General features: G+C 44.2%; 1 protein-coding gene and 1 long non-coding RNA gene across 4 annotated transcripts in view; one reads left to right on the top strand and one right to left on the bottom strand.

The window, feature by feature from the left end:
- Window positions 1-27219, bottom strand: part of Pgant9 (polypeptide N-acetylgalactosaminyltransferase 9) — a 182612-nt gene that overhangs the window by 56017 nt on the left and 99376 nt on the right. For all 3 annotated transcript variants that reach the window (XM_070669301.1, XM_070669300.1, XM_070669299.1), the window contains exons 3-4: window positions 7399-8409; window positions 5389-5596 (exon numbers count right to left, since the gene is read on the bottom strand). In XM_070669301.1, coding sequence (XP_070525402.1) covers window positions 5389-5596; window positions 7399-7657 — 467 coding nt within the window. In that variant the 5' untranslated portion in view covers window positions 7658-8409. The remainder of the gene's footprint in view (window positions 1-5388; window positions 5597-7398; window positions 8410-27219) is intronic.
- Window positions 1-27219, top strand: part of LOC139109895 (uncharacterized) — a 49113-nt gene that overhangs the window by 18184 nt on the left and 3710 nt on the right. The gene's annotated exons all lie outside the window — the stretch shown is intronic.

Here is a 27219-nt window from a genome sequence, read left to right as displayed (position 1 = left end):
CGCGCGCGAGATGGTAGGCAAACTAAATAAAGCCGGGCCGACTCGTAATTGAAAAATATTGGCGCCTCGCGTTAACCCGCTAGGCGAATACGGAAATCAAGCGGCGAAACCAGCCGGATCCGACACATATTTTTTCATTACCCCCCTTGCACACGTTCCCACCTACGTGGTCGACGGGGTCGCCGGAGAATCGCATTACGACGTGTTTGCCTGGTCTTTTTTCAGACGGAGAAAGAGGAGAGAGAGAGAGAGTAAAAAAAAAAAAAAACGGTGTAAAAAGAGGTGGCTATTGATCGGCGGCAATCGCCACGTATGTACCAAATCTGAAAATCGATCCTACAGAAATCCACGCGTCCATCATTGTGTCAATGATATAAAACGAGAAATGTAATATATTTTAACGGAATTTTGACAACGCCGAGGGATTAAAAATTTTATAGTAACAATCGTTCAATCGGAACCGATGAATAAAGCCAGGGGGAAAAAAAAATTAATTTTGCTCGCGAAGTTCTTCGGGGTAAAAATCGCGTGTAACTGCGTATATTTTATTCGAAATATTTTATTAAACTGCGCGCGATGTGTCGATTAATGTTCTTCAATAAACGGCATAATAGACGCTGCCAGCTTCAGCGGTGTGAGCTTTCTCCAAGAAATTGCTGGCGGAACCATACCGCTTCATATATCCTCGTTAAACTCTCTCTAGGTATCGCTTTTTATTACTCGTTTTCGTTCTTTTAACCAAGGTAGGAAAACGACATTGCCAATTTTCTCTCGCCTTTTCGACGCTTCGAAAGGAGATACATCCTAGACAAGAAAACTTTTCGATTAATGAGAAACGGACCGCGAAAGCTTGCCCGTAGGAAATTAACCGTGGAAAACTCGAATTTTCATCGTAAATTTGTTCGGAGAATTAAGGGGATTAAATCTTAATTGCAATCAGATGAAAGATGGCGTAAAATATCTGCGAGCAATAATTTACACGTTATCACGTAGTTCCTCAGAGAATTATGCACTTTCGAATTTTGAAAAATTAATATTAACATCACCGTGATACTATATTCGAAAAAGAAAAGAAAAAAAAAAAGACTAAAAAGAATTTCTTTTTTTAATACCAACTTTGTTGCTACTATTGCGCATAATTTAATTTTTGAGAAATTTAGAAAATAAAGATATTGCAACTATGATATTTCCTGTTAAAAGTAATCAACGTTACGAGACCCTAAAAAAAACAAAAAAACCAGAGACTCCCAGACATAACAACTTATACAAAACCAAACAGTGGAAACACGAGGGTGCTCCTCGTTGTATTTGGTAATGTGATAATTAAGCAAAGTCCTCGCAAGCGAATTTCACAGTCGCTGAAGGAGCAGCTTATTAAACCGAACGTTTCGCCATTTGCATATTTAAATTTCCATTTCCGCGGGAGCTCCTAGCCGGGCCAGAAACCCACCGGGTTAGACAAGAAAACTGCGAGAAGCGACCTTTTATCTCCCTTCGTACCTCTTATCGCCACAGGTGCATTGATCTCGCCCCGAATCGTCCTTCCGTTTACTTTCAAATCTATAGGAATCAATCTTCGACTTGTTGAACGGCGTCCAAGATTTTTCTTTCATTAAATATTCATCGTGAAAGTACGTTATTAAAATAATAATAAAATTAAGTAAAGATCTTGCGCGCAGCTGCGCGCGGGTTTGGCTTCCCCCGCGGTTACCCCTTTCAGATTATAATTTAGTCAGACAGAAGTTTATCCCGCTGACAAATGATTTATCGATTTCGTGTAGTCCCCGATAATCCTAGTTGCCTACAAGGTCGAAACTTTTCGCGCCACAGTTCTGTTATATCAACTGTAAAATTAATTAAATCATTCGTTACGGGAGATGACCCTCCGTTATTCAGTGAGCCGCACCAAGCTGTTGAAGGTTGCTTAATTGAATATTCAAAAAACAATATGTACCGTGGCAGAGATAACGACCACTTTAAATGATTGGTCCACTGTGGTAATTACAGTCGCCCTCGGGTGTTTAAATTATTAATTAATAGCCACCGACGCGTTGTACCTTTGTTAACTAACGCGATCGTAATCGCTAATTATTTCGACTCTGCGACCGCTAATTCAATAAAATTCCGAATTAGCTCGTTTTCATCGTTTAAGCTATACTTTCTGAACTTAATTTTTTTTTTTTTTTTTTTTTTGGCACAAATAAAATAGCACAAGCGTGAAAAAAAAATTACACGCTGTTTTATAGAAAAACTTTTTATGAAATGTCGTGTGTTTTATGTCACTCTCATTGGAAAGGAAATATTTAATAAAAACATTGTAAAGTTATATAAAATTTTGTCTCCAATAATCTACGCGAGTTCAGTATAAATAAATACTGTTACCAATATATACAATTATTTTTTTTTCTGCTAATGGATAATTTTTTTATTTCTCTCTCACTCTCTCTCTCTCTCTCTCTACCTTTTACCTTCGATCAATTAACCGACTACGTAAAATGTAAACGTTTTATTCAATTTAATAAAGTGGTAACGTACCCTTATAAATAACAGGCAATAATTGCCCCGCAAGTTCATCTGTAACAGGATACTTAATATAATCACGATTATCTATCCAAGTTTTTGCCACTTAAAGATAATCACCTGGCATTGTAGCTGCGATATCAATGTGATAATTACCGGGTTTTCTCGCCGAACGGTCCTCGTGACTCTAAATCAGGGACACCTGTTCACGAACGCGCCGTATAGCACACCTGCGCCGGTGTGGTAGCACCTTTATCCAAGCCGTTAGTTACGGACGCGACTCGCGGTATGTCAGTAACAACAGGCACCCACGAAGTTTGCCCACCTGTCCTGATAATGTCGGTTAATATCATGTAAATTGTAATTAATATTCATGGGGTTAATTCGCTACCGCGGTCGGCCCGACGCCGCTGCCGCCGCCAGGGCGAAGTTTTAGCGAAAATTTACGGTCACCGCGAAACATATTTCGGACGTACCGCAGGCATTGTATGGTTACGACCTTACGGCCCGGTTTCGTCCGAATAAATCACGACGATCTACGCGACGGATCGCGTCGGAATCATCAATCCGCTGTTGCTCGACGTAAATTCGCGAGATTAAAAAATTAAGAAATAAATAAGAAACGTGTAAAAAAAAAAATTTGATATTTATGGAAACGTGGGAATTTTGCTAATACCTGAGCGGTGAACTTATCATATTCTCACGTACCGATAGAACTTTTCCACCTCGTTACGAAACGTTTTAAGTGTTACGATTCTGGTCCAGTGGTGGACAGTTTTGCTAAACATCCACGAGATGAACCACGAATAGACTAGTTAATTATTATGTAACGGTGAGAATGAATTTCCACTCGGGTTAATAGTAATAATTAAAATGTAACAACATATTTGCTCGCGAGAATGAAACGTTTAACGTAATTGAGATCGAAGAAAAAAAAAAAAAAGAACAAAATAAAAAAAAGACAAAAAAAAAAGAAATAAGGGAGAGCCGTCTCGTTTTAATAAACTAGTATAATTGAAAACTTTCCACGGGGAAATACCGGAATTCCCGTGTGATGTAAGAACGGCGACGGTACAATGTATTAATTTCCGGTAACGCATTTTCCAATGATTAAATTTCCGAACTACGCTGCCCGCGCGCTCTTTTCGCCGTAGACTGTTACGGTCAACTCGCCCAACAAATTAGGCACAGTGCAATTAATTAAACAACACGTAACACGTACCCGTAGTACTGCGCGCGGACGAGGGAAGCGCGGACGCCACCCCTCCACTTCGCGAAATTACATTTGCGACGTAGACGGAAAATAATTTGCAACGTTAACAAGAATTCGGAATAGAGGGTCATTAGCATAGCTTGGACGCACGTATAAGCGTACGTATACATTAGCAAGGGTTGTTCTTCTTCGTTCAAGGGAAATGTTTACATATAATAGCAGCGCGTTTAACTTAGTGCCGTAATTAAAATAATGGCGCGATGCAAATTACATGAGGCATTGCGTTATGATATTACTCGAGAAATGCTTCTCGCAAAACCATTGCATTGCGTATTTTACTCGGAGCGAGAGAAAGGGAGCGAGAATAGCCTTCCCGGAGCGGAATTGCCTCGGATAAACGTTCTCCGCAAAAAACCGTTTTTAATATTCCTCATGATCGTGCGCGTTATACCTGAATAAATTGCACTTTAATACGATGGAGTGCGGGACCGAAGAAAAGTAATTCTCGATTGTACACGTTATATCGACGTTTAACAGAAGCCTTCGTTAGCGGGCTGCATTCGATATCTGGGGGGGAGCCGCAAAACGGTTCTCGCATTCGCAGACATAAACGCTATTTCAGCTTCAGTCCCTTTTATTTTTCACGATCGCGATAAATAAATGATGTACTTATGAAAAGCTTACGAAGCAAAGGTTACCGACAAAGTATGACGAAACGACAGTCGCTTAAAGCAATAAGATGGATTTTTAAGAAGGTTATATTTATCAAACGTTAGTGTCTTTATCAAAGTAAAAGAGAGATGAGAACGTCTGGTCACGTTATTTGTAGAAGTCAACAAGATATGAATGTAAGAAACGGGTCAACCATTTAAAAAAAAAAGAAAAAAAAAAAAAATAATTTTATGATATTGCATAATTTACCGGGCAGCTGTTACTTCATAAGCGTATCACATCTGAATTTTTCGTTGGCCCACGCGCTCGTAGAAAATGCCACCGATTCGAAATCCCGTGATTCGTTTCCACATACGTCGAAAATGTTTTACCGCGTCGGTGTGATCTCCCCTCAAGCGAGAGGAAAGAAAGGCGAGATAAAATCAGGATACTTAGGTCACGGCACTCCGACATTCAACCCGCGGTATTTTATCGGCGGCCACCGCATTATGACGCGGCCATCTCCGCAGTAAAGGAAAATGGCATGGGACATTTACGGGAGCGATTCTCCGATGCATTACCGCGGCCTATCTGTCTCGATCAGCGTTTCGCTGCTGGCTGTTACTTTGACGATGTCTCGCCATATCTTTTTTCTTTTTTTTTCCTTTTTTATTTTTACCTACATCGAATATAACATACCCTCCAGAGATGTTCCGTTTAAACGTACCGTTTTCTTTTTCTTTTTTACGCTCGCTTTGCGTATATTTCTCGTTTTCTCGGATGGCAAATATCACGTTGATAAACGAGCCGCCGATCGCGTCTCCGAACGCAATAAATCGCGTGTCCTTTTCGGAACAGTTTGCGATACATATATTTTTTATCCCCCTTATTTTTTTCGAGGGAAAAAAATTACGAAGAGAAATTAACAATATTAAATTGTAAGAACAATATCGTGATGTCGATAAAATTAATAATGCAAGCGAGAGTTATGTGATATGACTTACCATTGATCGCGCGGATCGGGCAAGGATCGGTGCACGGAGATTAGATCACTGACGTACTGATTAAACGCATTATTGAGCCACCCATCGTCCACCAGCTTCTTCGTCTGCGCGGACATATTGGTCGGCAATATTACGGGCCTGCCCATCTCGCCGGGTGCTGCAGCATCCGGCTCCCGCGGCATAGCTAGCACTCCACCACCTATAGGATCTAAAAGCCATCGATGATCATAAATTAGCGAAGTCTCGAAGATGTTAACGGCGCGATTGTGTAAACTACATATATTAATTACGAATTAAAATACTGATTAAAGATTAACAAACATATCGCAGCGTATAAATACATACACGTCGAAAAAATAAAAAAAAAAAAACAAATGGAGCAATTACGGTAACTCAAACTCGTGAACTCAGCTCGTATTTCGCAGCGTTCCGGCTTAGTTTCAGCTAATTCTCGTTCCGTACTTCGTTTTGTCTGAATAGCTTAGAGTATGATGCTTAACGTCAGCGGCGCAAAAAAGAAACGAGTCGGCGGCGGCGACGCGCCGCGCGCCGGAGAAAAAAGGGGCATCGGGAATTGAATTTTCAGCACATCCACATCCCCCGACCGAGGTCTCGGGGTACACTCTCTAAGAGCTTTCTCGCATAAACTCCGGTTTTATTTGCCGGCGCCATATTGCCGCGGCATAGCTGCTAAGGGCCAACGAGGCGAGTAGTACGCCTCGGCGATATGGTCGGCTGGCTGGCGCGCCCGCCTGTCCTGAAAATAATTTTATCCCGGTCGACAAAGTTCGGCTCCGGTGTGTACGATGCGGCAATAAAGAGGACGACAAATTGCTTTAGCGCCGCGACCCGGGCCGCCGCCAAGTTCGGCGGTGAAACTCGCATCGTGCATCACGACCGTGTCGCCGTTACGGTACGGGCTTTTCTTGAGAGAATCGCCGCCGCCGCCGCCGCGCCGGGGAGAGAGAGGTCTCTTTCCCCTCCGGTTCGCGCAAGTTGAGTGCGAGTCGTCTCGTTTGTTCTCGGTGCTGGGAGCACGCGTTCACGCCCGCGGAGGTATTTAAATTCATTAACACGTCATTCCGGGCGCGCGAGCACGACAAGTTCCCTCGCGTACGCGAGCTCGTGAGAGACATCAACCAGCCCAGACGACTAAGCTCATCATACAAGATCTACATTTACAGACTTCCCTTTACGGTGCGCGCGTGCATCGCGTTGTTCGCTAACGTGGAGCGCGCCGACAATATCGCCGGGATGATCCATGCATTATGAAAGGCCCCATTCGTACTTGGCGTCTGGCAATAAGAGGGTGAACGCGGCAGATGAACTACTAAAGATTCCTTATTGCGCCCGTGGCGGTACCCGGGAGGGATCTTTCGTCTTTGAAGATCCTTGGCGCGCACAATCATACCTCGCTCCACGTTCTACCTTTCCGCGCGGTTTACCTTTACTCCGGCTTCCCCTTGTGCGACCGACACGCGCAGGCATAAACGATATACGCGGCGCGCGTGCCGTTAAATTTTAAATGTTATAAATAATTAAGCGAATTCCAATCGATCATTAATACCAATAAATTTACGGTCATTTATTTTACTCGAAAAACGCTTTTGGAAAACGTATCGAGCCACAGGTGGCTCACTAGGTAATCAAACATTCTCGGATATGATTCATGCACGGACCATGCATTCCGAAAGGGACATCTATCAGCTTATTAAGATCTAACTTGTAGCTAACCCACGCGCGTGTAAGTGCCCACCAAGTCGTATTTCTGTTAGACGTGATTTGTGGTAGCTCGCATAATATATCTACGTCGCTTCGGAGAAAAAAATATTAAAAATAAAAAATAAAGAATATAATTTTAACCACATTTCTATATAAAAAATAAATTAATTTCTGTACTTATAATTTTTAACAATATTCCAAATTTCCAAAGAAATTTTTTAATCGACTGAATAAATAAAAAGACGGGAAGTAGTAAGAAATAAAAGCGCTATATATCGTTGAAAGTACCTTGCTCCGGGCCGGCCTGATTGATCTTCGCCTTGTTGCTGATCACATTGCCGGTAGTCTCTTTTCTAAACGGCGCCGCGGGCGGTACAAAGCCGTTCGCCGCTTGCTGGGGCATCGCGACGCCTGACGGCGCCAATCCCTGAACGGCGACGGCGGCCGCTCGGTCCTCCGTGTAGAGCAGGAAACAGACGGTCACCCACACGGCGGTCGCCAAGACCGCCACTTTCAACCACAGCGACCTTCTTCTCGGAAAGCCCATCCTTCCGCCGGTTTTCGATCTTTTCCTTTACGCGCCGGCTGCAATCGACACCTTCACCGCGCGCTCCGCGATTATCGTTACTTCTCGTGCGGCCTCGAAATGTCGTGTTACCTCAGCAACATCCTCCCGGCCCCTTCTCGACTTCTCTCCGGTCGGCTCTCGCCGTGTGACGTCGAGAGGTCCGTGGGCTCTTACGCTAGTTCCTCCTTTCTACGCGATCGAGGACGCTAATTAAACGCTCGGGCGGAGAGAGGAGATCCACGGTAGACGCGTTCCTTTCACGCGCGGCCCGCGCGAGGAATTTCACAGCGAAAGCCCTCGGCTCCGGCGAACGATTCTTTATCTTAATCGAAATGACTGACGACCACTGACGTGCAACATCGATAACTTTCCGTTACAGTACAAGCGTTATCGTCCGTTTCGGCGAGACTATTCTTCGAGGTTAATCTACCTCGACGCGATAGATCACACGGGAGATGAGATAAAGCAGCTTTCTAAATTGTGCGAAATTAATGTTGTAACTCGAGATATATTGCGACCGTCGAGTCCCAACGATGTGATACGTTTAGCAACCGATATGTCGAATTTGCTTCTTGCCGTTGCACCGACGTCGAAGTCGTTGGTCTTGCATCGATATGAATTAAAGCCGTGGACCAGATATGATTCCTTTTCTCTTGACAATCTGCATACGTGTGCGTTACGATATGTATTTTCGGGTCAGACGATCGCTCAACGTCACCGCATTCTCGTATCTGCAATTAGAAAAATACGAAATTATTAATAAAGGCCAAATTCATTGGTACGTTTTAACAGCTGAAATTCGATAAAGTATTAAAAGGCTCTGATTCAAAAACAAGTCTTTACTTAAAAATTATATTTTCAAAAAGCATTCGCAAAATTCTGGTATATCGCTGTAGAAATATTCAATTTTTGACATGTATAAAAAAAATGTTAGGAGTTAATTCTAAATTTTCGTAATAATTACTCAAAATGAGATATAAAAATTAGTATAATAATATCCGCCATATACATATTTAGTGTCGTCGAACGCTTTTCCGTTTCTTTATTTATTCAGTCGTCCATCTTCAGATTCGAAACGATTTCGGGATTAGATAAATCCCGAACTCGAAAAGGATTAGATAAATTTCCAAACTCACAAATACCGCATAGATTTCATTGACATTGCATCTCGACTGTACTTCATTAATACTGTACATTTTTTAATGTAATATATTATTACTTAGTATAAAGAGTACATTTAAAAGTACATTTAAAATACATTTGCAAAATGTATGTGCTCCTTTTTTTTTGTCATTCCGTATTAAATTGAATTACAGACGTTGATGTAAAATAAATCTCTAAAATATAATTCTCAATATTTATTTGTTGAAACGAAATTATTTTGCACATAATACTCGTATATATACGGAAATACGACCTGGGAATTTCTCAATTAAGGGAATGATTGTAAACTCGCGCGCTCGTTAGATCTACGATCCGGAGTTCATTGTGTATAAAATACGTTCTTGCGAGTAACCCAACGTTAAGTAATCGGAAAATACGCGCGTCCCGGGGCTTTATTAACTTTGTATTAAATTAGGAAATTAGGAACTTTCGGCGACGGTCTGCTTGTTAACGATAGTAAAACGGCTGGTCTGCACACGAAAGTAACGATAATAATAAAGACGTGACGCGACGAGTTGGCCGTTCGATCCGCGTTACAAATATCTCCTCGCAAAAAAATAGAATAAAATAAAATAAATGATAATATAAATAAAATTAAAAAAAAAAATGTCGATTTAATGACGAATTCATAACGAAACGGATTAGACCGAGAGAGGTGACACATTTCACACTGCGCGAATTAAACGTTTCGATTATCCAACATCGCCCGTCACTTTGACGCGTTAAGCCTGCAATACGAAATTATTATATTCCCGACATGACGGGCGATCAGCCGGAGATAAGTGGACGCGCGCGGTGCATTATGCGCAACACATCGGGGGCCCCGCGCGGAAAAGTTGGCTGTCGCCGTGTGCGCGCAATCTCGCAGATTGTGCAAAGTTGTCTGCTCGTATCGGAGAATCGAGAGCTGCATTCGAAAGGACCGTGGTAGCTCCGGGTATAACGATGAAAAGGCCTCGCCGCACGCGCGTCTCGAGAAGGACTTCGGAGGGAACGTGAAAAGCTCTCCCGGGCGCGGGAGAAGCTCGCTCGCGCGTGTCACGCTCTTTTCGGCGCCGAACGGGGAGACGTTTTGCTATTCACGAACGAAGAAAGGCGCGCATGCACGTTTTAACGTCGCGCTCCGGCCGTAACCGTATCGCGCCGAATCGCGAAGACGCCCTCGTAGCGGATGCGCCAAATGGCGAATGCATCGGCGGACGTTTATGATGGGAGAAGTGCAGTTAAGCCGGCAGGCTTTTCATCGCCGAGATTGAGCGCGCTCGCTATATTCCGAGAAAATTGCATCTGCATCGCATCCAAGTCGTCTTGTGAATAATATCGCACGGAAAATTTTACAACGCGCCCATTCCCGACCGGATCGCGCGCGCGGCGGTTGTTCATCGATGAGACAAAATTGCGAATATTATAGATTAAATATAATGGTAGGAATTAGAGGAATTCAAATTATCACGAATGAGGATCGGACGTTTGATATCTGCGGAGTCCAATTTCGTGATATTGCGAAAATATCTTTCTCCCCCCTCGGCGTTATAAAGAGAACTCCGCAGATCATACCGTCTTCCTTAGACTAGGCGAGAGGCCTTCCATTTCCAGCGAGTTGAGGGAACATTGTCTCGAGTAGACACACGTGCGAAAGCAGTGTGTGCTTTGGAGAAACGTTAACGGGAGAGTAGTCTGGCTCTGCCAGAACCGTACGTGGCAAAGTGGCATGGTCGCTTTTTAGTGGTCGTTACTATCGGAGACACTTTTCCGTAAAAGAGTTTACTACTTCTCGTCTCTAAAATGCTCCGGCCGATGTATTGGTCTGAAAAACCTTCCTCTCCTTTCCTTTACGATCTGGCAGTAAATATACTGTAAGCAGCATAAGTGTGGCATCTCCTGTCGCGGCGTCTCAATAATGGGAGAAAGAAAAAAAAAAAAGAAAAGAAACAAAAAAAAACAAGTAGCCAAGAGAACAGAGATAAGCGAACAAAGCATTTATTTTGTCGTGAAATAAGCTGCATTGAGATCTCGGAAAGTAAATCTGCGGACGAAGATTGTTCAAATAAGATCGGGCATAAATAAAAAATCAACATAACTAACCGGTAAGGGAGATACGATTGCGTTATAAAGGAAAACGTATAAGGCCGCTGCCGAAGGGGATTTAATTTACCGTAGGATTGAAAATAAAAATAACAAAGCGAAACGAAGTCTCGGGCGAATAACTTTGAGGAAGCGGAGGCAAGCTGACACACGCCCGCCCCGTGCAGCGGTGCCGCGGCACGAAATTAAAACGTTTCTTGAACTGAAACCTGTTACTTTACCCTTTCGCATATCTATATTGCCTTATTTATATCAAATGAGTTGCGCTCGCCCGGTTAATCGGCTAGTCCCGCGAAATGGAAACGGGTAGGAAGTTTATTTTAAATATCATTCGTAAGAACTTGCGCTTTCGTAAATTCGCAAGCGTTGCCACCCGCCGTCCTTTCGTGCTAAACGAAGTTGGATCGAGCCCGGCTACTAAGGGATAACATCAGGCTCGCGTGTCACTGTTTATTTGGGTTAGGTTCTATTTTAGTTACTAGTCCGCTGCGCTGAACGGGAAACGAGAGCACAATAGTTGCGACCCTTTGTCCGTCGTTAAACGAATCGCTTAGGACGGGAAGGTGAGAAGCGCGTCTAGAAAATGCCCGTCGCAGGAAAGACGTGTCAATCAGCATTCGATAACATCGGGAGCGCGTGCGTACGGTAACGCGCTTTTTTTTTTTTTTTTTCTTATTTGTTCTTTTACCATCGAGTCTAGAATTTATAGTTAGGCACAATGATGATTCGACTTTTCTTTCGAGTCACGCTTTATCGTTTTCTGTCTAAACATTTCACTTTTTCCTTCGCGGTTAAGAGCGAAATAATATTGCATTATGCCGCTCACGCATATGGCTTTCGCTTTGTTTATTCATCTGTTCATTTTGCTTCTATAACAATACCCGTGTTTACGTAATGATTCCATATTTCCAATTCCGCCGAGCTCGCCGGACTGGCTCGTAAGAGTCCATATCGCATCCATATCGCTACTGAATAATTTTCGCGGCGGGCAGAATCCATCGCGAAGTGCGTCCTATGGATTAATCAAATATCGACCGCTAATAGCTGCACAATAGAATTTTGGATCCTTGTTAAAAGCGTTTAAATGTATTCTATTTTTTTTTCTCTCTCGTTTTTTTTATTTTTTTTATTTTTTTTTTTTTTTCTTCCTTTTACGAGTTACGCGATTACGACGGAAATATCGTGCTTTCTTTTCCGCGCGAAAGCACGGGAAGTTACGTTGCTTCTGATCACGTTGACAAACGCCGTCGTGTACGACATCTAAATATTTCTTTATATGCGCTCGAGAAAAATGGAGGAGAAAGCCGGTAAAAGTGCGGACACGCGAGATAAAAGCACAGGAAAGGGATATCCGTGGGATGGGATAACAGAAACGACATCCCGGTCCACATGCGTCAGACCAGGAAAATAAGCCGATCGGAATCCCTAGCGGCGATACGGTGCAAGCGTGAGATATACAGCAGCGAGGACGATGAGAAAAACTGGCAGGAAAACGATTTCTTCAAGAGAATGTTAAAATCTGCACGAGCTCTCAAGCCGATAACCTTAGTTTCCTTTAGTATTCCAAGTACGAAAGATCGTGACGACAATTTGAAAGACGTATTAAAAAAGAAGAAAAAAAAATAGAAAATTAACTGCTTCAAAATAGTTTGACAAACCCGGTGCGTTTGTAACAAAATTAAAAAATGAAAAACCATGTAGTTAATAAAAATATTGTCGATAAGTAGCGCCAGTAAGAACCTCGATAAAATATTCCAAGAGCTTCCTGCGCAAAAAATGCATGCTGACGTAATTAAATAATTAACTCAAAGAGCGGAGATCCTGTATTTATATTTTGATTGCATTAAATTATTCATAATTAAATCAGAAAATGGTAGGCGTCCAACACGTACCTCGTGAGCGAAAACATTTGTTTAATGCCATATTACATGCCGGACGCCCATTTGAAAAGAATGATAAAATTCATAATTTTATAGTATAATCTTGGTTTCTCTTTTTTTTTTTCCTTTTTTTAAGTAAACCGCTCGGTTAAATACTGAAAACCACCGCGCTTTACAAACGCCGGGATTAACGTTCATGGTTAAAATTCCGTTAAAGCGAAAATTTGAAATTCCGTGCCACGCCGCTTAGCGATGGAAATTTGCATGAACGTTACCGCCGTTATACGTCCTTAAGATGCATCACTTCATATATTATGCAAAACTCAATGCGGGATCTGCCTGTATGCCGCAGCGCGGCGAGCGAAAGGAACATATTCGACGGGGGAAGAAATTTTCCGAGCTCGACGGCGCACGAAATTGCGTCGCCGGAAACGGCCACGTGTCGCGATCTGATAATCGGAAAAATAATTGCCCCGTGTCACGGATTACCGAGGCGTGTCGCGCACCGTCCCAATCATTAAGAGAAAGCTCTACTTAATCACTTTAAGTAAAATCCTCTCCGTTGATTATTCGAATTTTTAACTAAGTATTCTCGACAATCGAAAAGAAAAAAAAATAGAAAAATTATCAGCGACATCGTGGCTTGTCAAATCAAGGTTTCTTTCGGCCGTAAAAAATTCGAAGACAAAAAGAGAAATATCCAGCAGATATGATAATGCGAATCGCGTGATGTGTAAGAGCACATTCCCAGCGCGTGATCCGTTATTGCTGCAGTATTGCGGCCGGTCCGATACCCAAGCGGTTTTACGATAATCTCAGGGAAATGTGGACGTTAAATCCCTCCGCTTCTCCGCCCGTAGAACGTTGCCTCATAGAGCAATAAAGAGTTAACACGGTAACCGCTAATGGAGTAATGGACGTTCCGAGCGTGCAGACATCGACTGGACTTCCGCCAAATGAATACGTTGTTCTAGGGTATAACGCTCAACTCAACCGTTTCTATCCTTTCTTTATATCTTGCGACGTACGTGTTCGCGCAGCAACATACTTTCGATTCCCCGCAATTGATCGCAAAGAGATCTTAGCAATCTTACAAAAAGAAAAAGAAAAGAAAATTAATTTAATTAATATTTTTATTAAAAATAAATTAATAAATTTTTAATCTATCGCGAAACATCGCAGAGAGTGTACGTGTTTCAGTAACGAACACTGGTTTACGGAAGGTATGATTTAAAGATTATGATTAAAGTAAAGAGTAAACACATGTGCGTGACTATGATTGATTCGCGTTTAAAGTTACGAACTAGCACTGAACTATCGTTAAATCCTAGCTACGATGTTACAAAGGATTTTAGTCCGGCTTACGATCTGCTCTACTACTTACATGACTCTTTCGAATTCATTTTCACCTCCAAAATTGTATTCGAAAGGTGGAAAAAGAATACTCGAATTGAGGTTAATTAAAATTGATTGACGTTGATGAAACTGACCGTAAATTAGACATCAAAACAATTCGGGAGGGGAAAATATTATTCAAAGCTCGGATTGTGGAAAAATTTCGAAAGGTAGGTTAATCAAGTCGCGTTAATTATTATTTCATTTATACGACCTGCAGTAATTTTTCATGCCGTTTGATGAAAAACCACAGATGATTTCCTGACAAGCGAGTGCTCGCCGCGAATTTAGCGCAGACAGTCGCGTTTAGATAAATTTAATTTGGGCACGATGCGTAAGGAATTGCGCGCCTACTCTCTCGCGCTCTCTCTTTCTCTTTCTCTCGTCAGGTCAAGGGTCACGAGGCCACCGTAGGGCCGCAAGAAATCATTACGTGACTGGAGGCCCTTACGAACCTGTCGACGCGCCACCGTAATTTCGCGCTAATGGCGGTCGAACAAAAAGTGCTAACGATTTTTCAGTCAACCGAGACGCCTCATGGTCGCCTCGCAGTTCCCGATTATGGGGAATCGTGGCCTGGATTTCCGCGATCGATCGCCCGAAAGTTCGTAAGCGACGTCATTCGAGCGAGGCGCGCAGAAGTTTATTTAATTTTTAGTTGAAAATTGAATGATAATCTTTAATCAGCTCCTCATGAATCGTTCCTTCTCAAGTATTCGCGTACCTGTTATGGAAATGTTAATCAGCGCTGCTTTAGTATATTATTGATAGAGAATCAGAGAAGTTATTAATTAATAAATTGCGCGCTTAAAAATTAAAAGACAGACGAAGGGGATCTTCGAATTCGCGGCTCGGCGCAGACTTCGGGTCCGTCTGTCGAGCCCGACGTTACGACGTGGCTAATCAAATTTTCACCTGTAGAACGACTCGCGCTCGATTTCACAGGGTCGGGAAGCGCCGTGGCTCCTCGAGGCCGATACTAATTAATTTTCATCGAATTAACGCCAATGCTCGGTGAGTCGCGCGTTCGAACGCCAAAGGAAACCGCCGCTGTCGGGATCGTGTCGGGCTTTGCGGGAGTCGCGCGCGATTCAGATGCCGTGAGATCGTGAGGGTACGCTCTATTTATCGGCTCTCGCGTTGCAATTAATGGCGCGCGTATGGTACGGCTGCGTTCTGGAATCGAAATCGGGCATTCGCCATGCCCCGGCTCTACGTGAAACGCTTATGAATGAGAGAATCGATACCGCGGCGTTCGCGAAACATGTGTCGTAAATCAAAAAATTACAAAAAAAATAAAAAAAAATAAAATAAAAACCTCCGCGCGCGAAATAGCGTCGCGGCACGTTTTACGCTCGATGAAATAGATTTGGCGTGCGATAGCAAGACGCGTTTCATTATCATCAACGAGGCCGCGAAGCGAGACACCTTCGCGCGAGAAGAAATGACGAAAAGTCGATCGTCCGCCTCGCGAGAACTGTCATTGAATATCTCGCGGTGACGAATGGCGGCGAAGGAATGCGCGAGACGGCCAGGGACTCTCGATATCGCGGGAGAAAATTGTCACTTTTTCCGAAAAGCGATTTTCTGAGGATCCCGCTGTCATTTCCCGGTGCGAGAATATCGGGCGTTTCGATTGACACCTTACGCGACACGCCTGCCGAATCCCGGGCAGAAAATAGAAAAACCGCGGCGGTTCCGCCAGCTCGCGAAACGTGCCGCTATTTCTTATCCCTTTCTCTTTCCGAGGAAATTTTTACGTCAGTCACGGGGATCGCTTTCCCGGGACACCACGCACGCTGAAACCGAAAGACGCGAAAACGGACAACGCATTCTGTCGAATCGCGCCCGGTCTGCGATCGAAACGATGATATTTCAACGTATTTTAATTACTCGCCGATCGAAACGAGGTTGGAGCGCGAAAATCAGAGACGCGAACTTCAGGACGATCGGCGTCCACGTTCTGTTGCGACTGACCGGGGGCCGCCCTTCGTTAGATTTACACATATGTATGTAACCAGTATGCGCCCGAGCGATCAACGAGGAAATATGGCGTTTACACAGCTGCCATGCGGGACAAAGCGCTTTTTAATTAACGCGCATATATCAGCCTCAAACAGAGACAGGTGTGCGTCGCGTCGAACTCCCTCGGTATCAGCGGCGATGATATTATTTTCATATCGCGCGGTATCACGCGCGAGGATAAAGTAATCCTTCGCGTCAGCCGATTGAATCGTCTCCCCCTTCCTCCCTGCGAGAGACATTTCTCGCAGAAATTTAATGGAGCCGCGTTACTTGAATTTATATTATTCGATAAGCGTTGATTAAACATTATTCGATATTCCCTCCCTCTTTCCTCCCCCCCGAGACGTTTCACGTTGCCTCATCGAGTCGGCAACCAAGGTGGCCGCGGGATCGTTTAAGGTTCTCGAAGGACCTACTGGAAACACCCGCGCGTTTGCCCCCAAAACGCCGCGGAGATGCAGTCCGCTGGACTTTCTCGCTTGGAAAGGAAACGTTTGGCGTAGCCCGGTCACGTTTCGGCCAGAATACACGTCAACTCGTAGCGCAAGCACAAGTCCGAATTTGCACCATTCGAGTTCCCAACTACTGGCCCTCGTCCCGGCCAAATGTTTCGCGTTCCTGTAACCGAGTGACCCGCGCGCGCCCGCGATGACGGTGAGTGCGGTGCGGCGCAAAATTCCGCCGGGTAAACCCGAAGTAAACTGAAGCGCGCCGTCGAGAGGAGCCGCGAAATTTAGACTCGCGGCTGAATCCGCGCGCGGCGAGTCTCCTGTTTGCGAGACTGACCGTTTCGAATGAATATCGCTTCGCGCTGCGGTAACGGCGTCGTCAGGCGCAGCCTAGCGGGGTTAGAAATAGATTAGAATGTCACATGGCGCACGCGGGACTTACAGAGTCACGGGCCATCAGCGAATTGTCGGGATTAACCTACGCTCGTCGACGTTACGGCGGAATATTAAGCCGCGCGCGCCGTGGGGCGAGCATGAAATCGACGTGAATAGGGTCGTATTTTATATGGAAGCGCATAAAAAGTAGAAGCATAAAGAAGCATTGCAAAAGGGGGGAGGAAAAAAAAAATACAAGAGAGGTAAGGGAGTGACGTGTCTTGCAAGAACGGGTTTGAAAAAAAAAAAATCAAGGCGAATATTCCGAGCGTATCCGCATCGCTCGCGCGTCCCGGCGCAATTCTTTTACATTAGCGGGCTTCGTCGCTTTGTCTCATCCACGCGCGAACGAGAAGCACGAGCCAAGCGGGGGAGGTAGGAAAATGCAGATACGCGCCCGCGATGCTGGTGTTGGTGTGACGTTACGTCAAGACTTTAGATCCTCGGACACGGGCGTTATACACGCGTCTTTCCGCTCTGATACGCGCGTAGAGAGTGTCCCGCGCGACCATTGTTATCCTGACGTGCCGCGCGAAGAAAGGAAAAACGAGAGAAGAGCGGAGAACCTGCCTTTACATCCGTACACAAGCGAAAAAGGGGGAGGGTTGCAAGCGCGGGGATGACGTCGGGGGAGGTAAACCTCCACCAGCGCGCGCGGTACCCGAGGCACGTTGAGGGGAACACGCTGTAATTCCGCAACGCGCTTGTCAGATCCGCATGACTTAACGCGCACAGAAGACGGGCGCGAGACGACTTCATGCGCCAGCGAGATAAAGAGAGATCGCGAGATTGCTTGCGTGATCGACGGAAAAGAAAGTGGCGAACGCGTAAATATATACGGCGTCAGCCGCGCGACATTTACATAAGTCAGGGAAACGACAAGAAAAAAAAAAAAAAGAAAAAAATATTTCGTACGCGAAATAACTTGGAAAAAGTTACGCGTGAGACTTACGCGCGAACCCTTTCACCGGCAAAGCATCGACATACAAATTAAAAATTATTATATACGTTTAATATATACTTGGGGCAAACTTAATTTAAATTCCGCGAACCCAATTTGCGACAACTTAATAATAAGGCCGCCCCCTCCTTTCGGGAGGGGAATATATCGACAGGCTGTACATAATATCGAGCGGAGGTAATAATCTTCTGCAAACAAAAATCTCATCGAGTTTATACAGCTTAGTTCGTAAAGAAAAGCAGCAGAAAAATCTGACATCGCGCGACAGTCTCGCCGTACGTGTTTGCACGAAGGTAAACACAATCAACTTCTAACAGCGTCAGAGTGCGAAACAGCCGGTGCATAGACTTTACAAACAAGACGCTCTAGATGAATCCGCAACAAGTTTATAAAGATAAAATTATTTTTTTCTTTTTTTTTTTAATTAATAATACTAATATTAATACATTAATTATGACAAGTTAATTTATTAAAATGTTAATTCGGGTTCGTAGTACGTCTTCAGAGCTGGCGGTATTTCGTGGTGAAAGAGATATTTGTAATGAAAGGCCGTAGTTGCTGTATCAATCAACGTACGAAACATAGCGAGCGTTAATTAAGCGAGCGCGACAGAAAGAATTTTACGAAAGCGATTTTTGCATATCGGAGGATCTCGTAGTTAAAGATAATCTCGACGCTGCGAGGACGAAATGCGGGGGGAAAGAGAGTGAGCGATAAAAAGAAAGAAAATAAGAGGAGAAAACGATAGCAGCCGGTGAAACAAGCGATTTTCCTGTCGGGAACGACTTACAGTCCGCTAGTCACATTGTAGTAGTCTGTAGCTTAAAGTCTGAGCAGCTACATCTGCATGATAGCATGGAAACCCATTCATGAAATGAAAAAGGAAGAGCGGTGAAAAAGTGAGAGAAAACAAATATATAAAATAGAAAAGTTATTCTCAAAATAATTTTCTCTCCTTCGTCGCTTCTTTTTTTCTTTTTCTCATTTCTTCAAAAAATTATTTTATATTTCACAAAAACTTTCACATAAGTAATTTCATAATATATTATTATCTCATACGTATATATATATCAGATCGTCTCGAAGTTGAATTTAAATTCTCGCGAAAGCAAGCCGAAATTTCGCGGCGGCATACGCATTAACGTCTGTGGATGAGTTATCACCGTGAATAATATTATACCGAGTTCACCGTGTATTATACTCCCCACCTAACGTACGTACGTATGTATGCGCGTCTCTCGCACCTCGCGCCTCGTATTCCGTAAGATATAATGACATTATTACAAGCTCCCAAGAGAACACGCCCGTATTCCGTATAACACAAGGGGGTGCGCGGACGAGCACGCAACGCGAGTTACCACTCTTCCCGAATTCTCGCGTGTGTTCTCGCGGCGCGCGAAACGCAATCGGCACGCGTTTTTCTACGAGGACAGAGTCACGTTCGTGCGTACGCGATACGCGGAGGAGCGCAGGAATTTCCGGCGTTGTTTGACATTCTAACGGAACGTACGCGAAGGGAGGGAAGAGGGGATGTTTAATTAAACCGACAATCAGAATGAAGCGAGGAGGAGGCGACCGCTTCTGACCGGCGGTACCAGCCATGTCGTGTCACTTTAACGTTTTGCGCCGGGGAGAATGTACGTTTGCATTACACTCCGCGGTAATGCCTCGGATCCCCCGCGCGGATATTCATAGAGATGCTTAACACGCGGACGGCCTTTCTCCCTCAGCTTGTTACGCGCGCATAAAACGTCGCGTCTGAAATTAATGCGCCGAACGCAAATTGTCGTGTTTTCGAGGGGGAGGAAGGGGAGACTGCTGCCGGTGATCAAGATATATACGCCGCGATGACGGCATTGATTATCTCGCCGATAGGTCCGATAGTTCTTAACGCGCCGTGTGCAAGAGATAACGAACGCTAATACGCGCGCGCGCGGCCGATGAGAAATGACAAAGCGCCAAAGTGAAAACGTGCTCGCTTATTAGGTTCGAAAATTCGATGATTTAATCCCTCACAGCTGCGCGGGAAGAAAGTAATGAATGTTCCCTAGAGAATTTCCACGTGCCGACGCGCAGGCTGGAAAATGTTGCGTGCACATCGATGCGAAATTGCAGTCGTACGGCGGAGATTTATGTATTTATGATCCTGAATTAGCGAGGTGCGTAGGTTTATGTGCATATGTACTTATATACATGCACTTAACGCTCGAGTGCAGGAGTGCAAACAGTGTGCAGCATTATGTAAACTTCCACGAGACAAATTTGCCTTTTACGAAATGAAACGACTCGTAAATATAAGCAAATCATGACTCCCTTACGTCCTCGCGTTTGCAGCGTGCGCATAAAGAGATTGGGAAATCTAAAATTCTCGCTTTCCTCCTTGGTAGTCTGTTAAATTTCTTAGTTATTTTCAAAGTATAAAGAAATTCTTTTTTTTTATACCGAGAAATATTAAAACGTTCCCGTGCTTCTTCTTAAAACGAATTTGTAGGGTGTTGTACAATTAATAAATAAAATAAAATAAAATAAAATTAAAGCGGGATTTTTCGGGTAAAGGTGCGGATCTTTTATTTCGCGAAAAACGCACCGGCGTGCTAAGAACTTCTTATAATAATCTTATTTTCGTAATCGCGTTCGCGACGTGTGTTGTTGGATTTTTTTTTGGTAACGACGTTTTTACGACTCTGTCTCTTCTTGAGGACGCGGATAATTTATAACGTTCCCTAAATAATTTCACTCCCTACGATATATATAGTTTTATATTTCATCGCGTATTCCGCACCGCGAGCGGTGGCAATTTTACGAATAGCGCGCCTAGAAATGATCATTATAAACTTAACATTAAGCTGTTAACTAGGCGGCGCTAAAAACAGATGTTGCGTCCCGCTGCTGTTGCGCGATATATGATTTATCGATCGCAGCTTACTGATGATGACAGAAAAGATCGCACGCTATTAACACAAACTGCTTTTGCAACTCGATCCGGCTCGTGTATCCATAGATGCTTTTAATCCTTTCGATCCGCAGCGTTGAATGCACCGTTGCGACAAATTACTAGGCTCGCGCGAATGCAGCTGAGAGCTTCGCGCACACGTATACCCCGCTTCATACCTTCGATACACAAATCCGCTACGAAACGATTCAACGAGGTAGTGCAATAAAAAAAAAAATAAATAAAAAAATATATATATATTTGAAGTAATGAAAGTAACGCGTGGAATGTCAAGAGTAAACCTAGCCGCAAAAAAAATATAACTTAAAAATTGTTTCACGCCCAGTGTATTATTCTCCGTAGTATTTTGGAGGAATTAAATAAGCGAATGAATTAGGTGCAGCATGAAATAGCATGTCGTATAATAATTTATTCATCGCATAATAATAATGATAATAATCCGGGATTATTGCGTAACGGGCTAGAATTTATATCGAGGTTTCAACGCCGAGAGAGAGGAAATAGTTTATACTCTAATTGAATCCGGCAAATATGTTTGCCTCGAAATCCGAAATGAAGCTTCCGCCTTGTGCAATCATTCCTCTTTCCCTTCGTGTGCGTTTCGTCCAACTCCAATTTTACAATTCCATCAAAAATCAGTTTGTAAATTAGAGTGAATGAGAGAATGAAAGAAAGAGAGAGAGAGAAGGGGGAAAGAGGGAGATAGAGGAAGAAAAAGAGAAAGAGAAAGAAACCGACGAAAGAGAGAAAGAGAGGGAGATAGCGCGATGGGGAAAGGACGATAAAAATCCATCCGCTTGTGCCCGACAGCGAGCTCCTACGGGATTTAGGAAGCGAGAAAGTTTGCTCGGACGATGCCGCGTTAAATTAAATTACGGCGAAATTGCGGCACGAATTTGCGCGTTGCGAGCTCGTGGCGGCGCGCAGAAAGCGGAGGGAAACGGGAACGCGTAATAAGAAGCATGTAGGATTGCACGTGCGCATGAGATACGAACTGCTTATTTTTCCAATTTCACCATTTTAAAAAAAGCTTACACGGCCTTCTTGCCCAGATGACATTTGCGTAAATTAAAAGTTAATGAGATCTCTCAAGCAGAGATGCGCCGCAATTCTACTAACTGTCGTAAGAATAGCCAATGTTTTTTTTTTTCCCAAATAACGTAAACGATTATTACTGTTGATTTTTTTCTCGATCACCACCCTTTAAACCCGGTCCAAGGGGTGGTGATTGAAAATTTGGACAAAGTCGATAATAAAAAAAAACGTCGTTCAAACTAATTTCTAAAGACGTTTGAAGTAAAGCGAAAAATCAAAGTCGATATATATTTAAGGCGTTAAATAAAATACTGTGAAATATTCTCCGTTATTTCACCGTTACTTTTGTGCCGCGAAATGCGTCATTACTATTACATACGACGCTTACGTAGGTGAGTCGCAAGCAATATCTCTCTTCGAAGGGAAATGTGCGTGACAGTAAAAGAATGCGAGGTACGTTCTCACGGTCGGCGATAAGATTGAAATTTTCTACGGAGCATCTCTGGTACCGTTCGACGCCAGTGCGATTTGACGTATTGTGATCTCGCCGATTCCAATACGATATCCACGGGCACGCGTCATTTCGACTCATTAGAATTTCGTTCGCGCGGGCGATATCTCGTTTCGCTAATGCGCATTTAAAAATCCCTCGCCGAAGAACATTTCCGAGCCACGAGTCGCCGTGGCTCGCAAAACATTTTAATTAACGTGTACAAAAAGTTTAAATCGATTGCGAGAAATAGAATTAGATTTAGACACGCGTAATTGATGGGTATAGATTAATCCGGCACACACCTCGAGAACGTATAAATAAATTAATTAAACGTTCGAAACAAACATCGATATTATTAATTGCGAATCAGCGACGTTTAAAAACTTAAATCGAAACAGTTTAAACACGCGAAGGAGGTAATTTCCAATCTTCCTTCAAACTAAAAAAAAAAAAAAAAGAAAAAGAAAAAAAAAAAAAAAATGTAATTTAGAGCGTTCGGCGACTAGAACAATTCGAAAGCGTTTTTGTTTACTGACGTGATAATTAAAAGACAGAAATAACTCCATCGTTACACAGGTCGTAGCGAAAATGGACAGATTAACTCTTACAGCTTGCACTTCTTACGCCATAATTAAGGGATTTTCCCCAGCAGCGGAATCGTTTCTCACGAGACCGCTCGGGGTTTCAAGTTTTTGCAAAGATCTACGAACGACGAAGTCGCGCGCGCGGCGCCGAGCTCCACTTCCGCAGACGAACGGGCGAGAGGCGGAAATGGAAAAGTTCCGTTAACTGCTGCCGTTTTCTTGCCAGGGTGTTCGCCGTGTTTATTTGAAAACTTTTCGAACTTCATGCAAATCCACGGACGAGAGCGGCGCGTGTGCTACGTTCGTTGCGGCGAATCACCCAAAGTAGTATATCCGGGAGGGAGGGGGGGGAGGGGCCCTCAGGGGCACGCGCGCCATTGTTTCGCGCGAATAATAAAGAGCGCAGGGCGAGACAGGAAGTTCTTGGATGTACCTTCATCCGGATTAATTAATTACCTTTATCCTTTCCTCGCTTCTCTCGCGGAAAAAATTGCGCGGCAAAAGGCGTCTGCTTTTCCCCCTCCCCCTTTCGTTTCCTTCCCGTATTCTCCTTATCAAGGAATTACACGATTAATTTTTTAACCGTTATCGTCTATCCGTGGAGAGTCTCTTTAACGTTATTAAAACAACGTCGCGGAGGAGTTTCATAAATTCTCCGAGGTAGGTACACAGTCGCGAAAACTATTATTGATACGCATACGTTTAGACACGATCTACTTCGGATAATCCGCTTTAAGTACCAGATGCATTAATAACTTTATAATTTTGCGCCGCGGCAAGTAGACTCGGGTTTCCCCGACTGATGTATTTAATACTATCTCGTTGAATTTGCATTTTATTATCAATAATACTTAGGAAGTACGACTGGCAGCGTAAGAATTAATAAGTGACTCTTACGTCGATGAACGTCTTAGTTTTAAACGATAATATACGAATTTTTACGCGACATATTTTAATCGCATGGAGGCTTAATTGAGGCGCGTGTGTCGCGGGTAAAATCGCGTCTCTGTAACGGCACGGCGAATCAATCTCGGAACATTTTCATCAACGGCCCCTCGCCGCGCAAGTCCGTCGTGATCCGCGAGACGATCCTCGCGCGCAAAAAGGCGAGAAATACCTGTTGAAATAGCGCGTCCTTAGGAATCCTCTCCGAAGATTCCTGACTACGAAAGTTTCGACGAGAGTTGATGGCCTTGGGGAAACTTGCGGGTGGAATCGATTGGGATTGGGGGCTTTGGCTCGCCGCATCCGTTACGAAGGAGTTCTGATTGGATGTCGTAATTTGGTAATCGCTTATGCATGATTCCTGACGAAGTAGCGCGTCGCGCGCGTGGGTTCCACCCGGCCGTGGGTGAAAGAAAGCTTGGAAATGCGCGACGGGTGTCGCAAATGAAATTCAATTATCTATTCTGCGCACGGTTCTATAAATATTAATCGAATCGACGTTGACGTGTCGATCTGCAATTGATATCGCCGCGAAGCGAGAGCCGGGAGAGATGACGAAACTTCCGCCGATGTGAAACTACGGGCGGCCGGCGGGGAAACTATGGTAGCGCACGCATATCGCGGGTGCCAGTGTGGGTGCAAGGAGAATGAGCTTCTCGGACGTACTTAAGAGATGGGACATGCCCAAGCGCGATTTTTCATTACGGCCAGAAAGTCCGCGGAGACTGTGTGCACTTTGCGAAATCAGGAAGACACCCTCCCCCGGCCACAGAAATTACTTTCGCGCGGGCATAATTCCGGCGCCGTCTGTCTTCCCGCGACCGACGTTCTTTTCACGTTGCAGAGCGCGGATTGCCGAATCACCGTTGCAATTTTCGTTACGCTCGCGAGACGCGCCTCGCGTGGAACGCATTACTTTTCGAGCCAGAGACGTTTATCTCGAAAGCAATATATTTTTTTTTTCTTCTTTTTCTTTTTATCCGATGTAAATATTATACAAACTATAATGTTAATCAAAGTAGCAAAAAGCGTTTATTTACGATGAAACTTGGCTCGATGTAGTTCGCGCACATTTCTCTTATGGCATTATTTTTTTTTTTTTTTTCATACTTTAACTCGGTAAAAGCGGTCTCCGCAATTGCGTGGCATCAGGCTGCCACATCTCGCTGGCAATTTGTCACGATTTGTTTTATCACCGGTTTAGTCGAACGTATAGCGATGTGCTCGTGTAACCGACCGTACGATTGCACGCGTGATGCATATATCATCACGCAAGAATACATTTCTGCACCGTGATTCCGAATAGCAAATTACCCGGCCATTGTTGCTAGTCCTTTAATATCACACGTACCAAAATGAATTACTTCCGCCTCTTACTCGAAACAAAATATTATCGGCGATGCGATAACAATAATGGCACGATTTCGTTAAACGCATTGAAAAGTCCGACCGAAGTCCACCCCCGCGATAACTCGAGTCCCTCTTTTTTTTTCTTTTTCTTTTGAGATCGACACAAATCCGAGGCATTTGCGAGAGTTCGCCGCACGCCTAGGCTTTCGCTATTCAAATTATTCAAAAACAAGAATCTAGTCGGAGTAAGCCAGCGAGCGGCAACGGTACGTAGAGAAGAATCTCCCTCTAATAGTAATTTCATGGATTTCAGTCCCTTAAAGCCCTCGCCAATGCTAAAATAGTGCCGGAGCACTGCGGGCTTGAATGCTCGTGGTTGATAACAAAACTCGTTGCGACGGGGATATTAATGCCCGTGTGAAGACGCCCTTAATAAGTCCGCGTCGTAATGAAAACCATTCATATAAAAGTTTTCCGCGGACGCTGACGCTTTAATTGAACGAGGAGGTCGCGGGCGCGTGATGCGAACGCTCGCCGGTCCCGGCCGCCTCTTTCTTTACACCGCGCTGTAACAAGATGTCGGAGATTACCGGGGGACTCTTCTCGCTTCGTTGGCCTCTCCGTAACTTTCGTATCCTCCCTAGTGACTTTCATTAAAAATTTTCTATCGGACAGCGAAATCCCGCCGACCGAGTACGCCAATTTGATATCGAGCTCGCCACTTCATCGGGAACCGAGTCGAAAGTTATTCGCTTGTTCCGCCAATGACGGAAGCGAAAAAAAAAAAATAGAAAATTCACCGTGGAATGAATAGGAAGCTCCTTGAGAAAACGGCATAACGAAATTCAAAGTATAATCAGCCAGAAATCAGATATTTCTGAACACGGAAAGGAGAGCTAAAATTCGTAATATATTACGTAAAGTGAATTTATTGCGCGAGGATGAAGATTCGTTTTCCGTTCAAGATCATAATTTATAATTAATCGGGATCGAAGTTAACGAGAAGGAAAAAAGAAAAGGGAAAAAGATAAAAAGGAAAATCCGATTTCTCACGTGTGCGAGGACTCGAGTGGGTCCGTTGATTGATTTTAATACGAATGTCGCAGATAACCGGATTCAGCTCGCTCTCGATCTTGGCGCGAGCGGTCGCACTCGGTCCTTTTAATTCCATCGCGGTCAGACGCGTAAAAAGCGGAAGAAAAACCGTCCGATACGTAATGCCGGGACGGAAAACTGTTATCGCACAAGCGGGAGGATATCTATTCTCCGTTCTCAGCCACCGCCGTTTGCGTCGGCCACTTTTTCGCCGTCCGACTGTGGCAACCGGTGGGCTCATTAATTTTTCATCGCTCGTCCGCGTCATATAGTGCCGATTTTAGACCCGGCCGAAATAAACGGGCCACCAATTTTTGCGGCGCCCGCATCGTTCCGCTTCGATTTAACGAGCGTGATTTAATCGCGCCTCCGAAACCCAACTCACCCCCGCGTAACGCCCTCCCTACACCCCGCGCCCCTATCGCCCCCTCCTCCTCCCCCTCGTCTGGCCCCGTTTAGGGGCAATTAATCCAGCGGAAACGCATGGGTCGATCGTACCTCGACACAGCATAGTAATTGCTACCGGCAGCCTTTAAACGTAGACGATATACCTAATGTTGACGAATCGTACTTGGCTCTGTGCTTTCCAAATTATTGACAGACGTAGGTTCCCTCGTCTCTCCCATCTTCTCCGTGTGTTTATTGAAGCAAATGGATCGAAGAAAAATTTCCCGAGGAGTAAACTTTATCGT

This window comes from Cardiocondyla obscurior, linkage group LG19 (assembly GCF_019399895.1).
Source record: "Cardiocondyla obscurior isolate alpha-2009 linkage group LG19, Cobs3.1, whole genome shotgun sequence".
In the NCBI taxonomy this organism is placed as follows: domain Eukaryota; kingdom Metazoa; phylum Arthropoda; class Insecta; order Hymenoptera; family Formicidae; genus Cardiocondyla; species Cardiocondyla obscurior.
The sequence above is the reverse complement of the archived record's forward strand: the minus strand, read 5'-3'. Positions and strand labels throughout refer to the sequence as shown.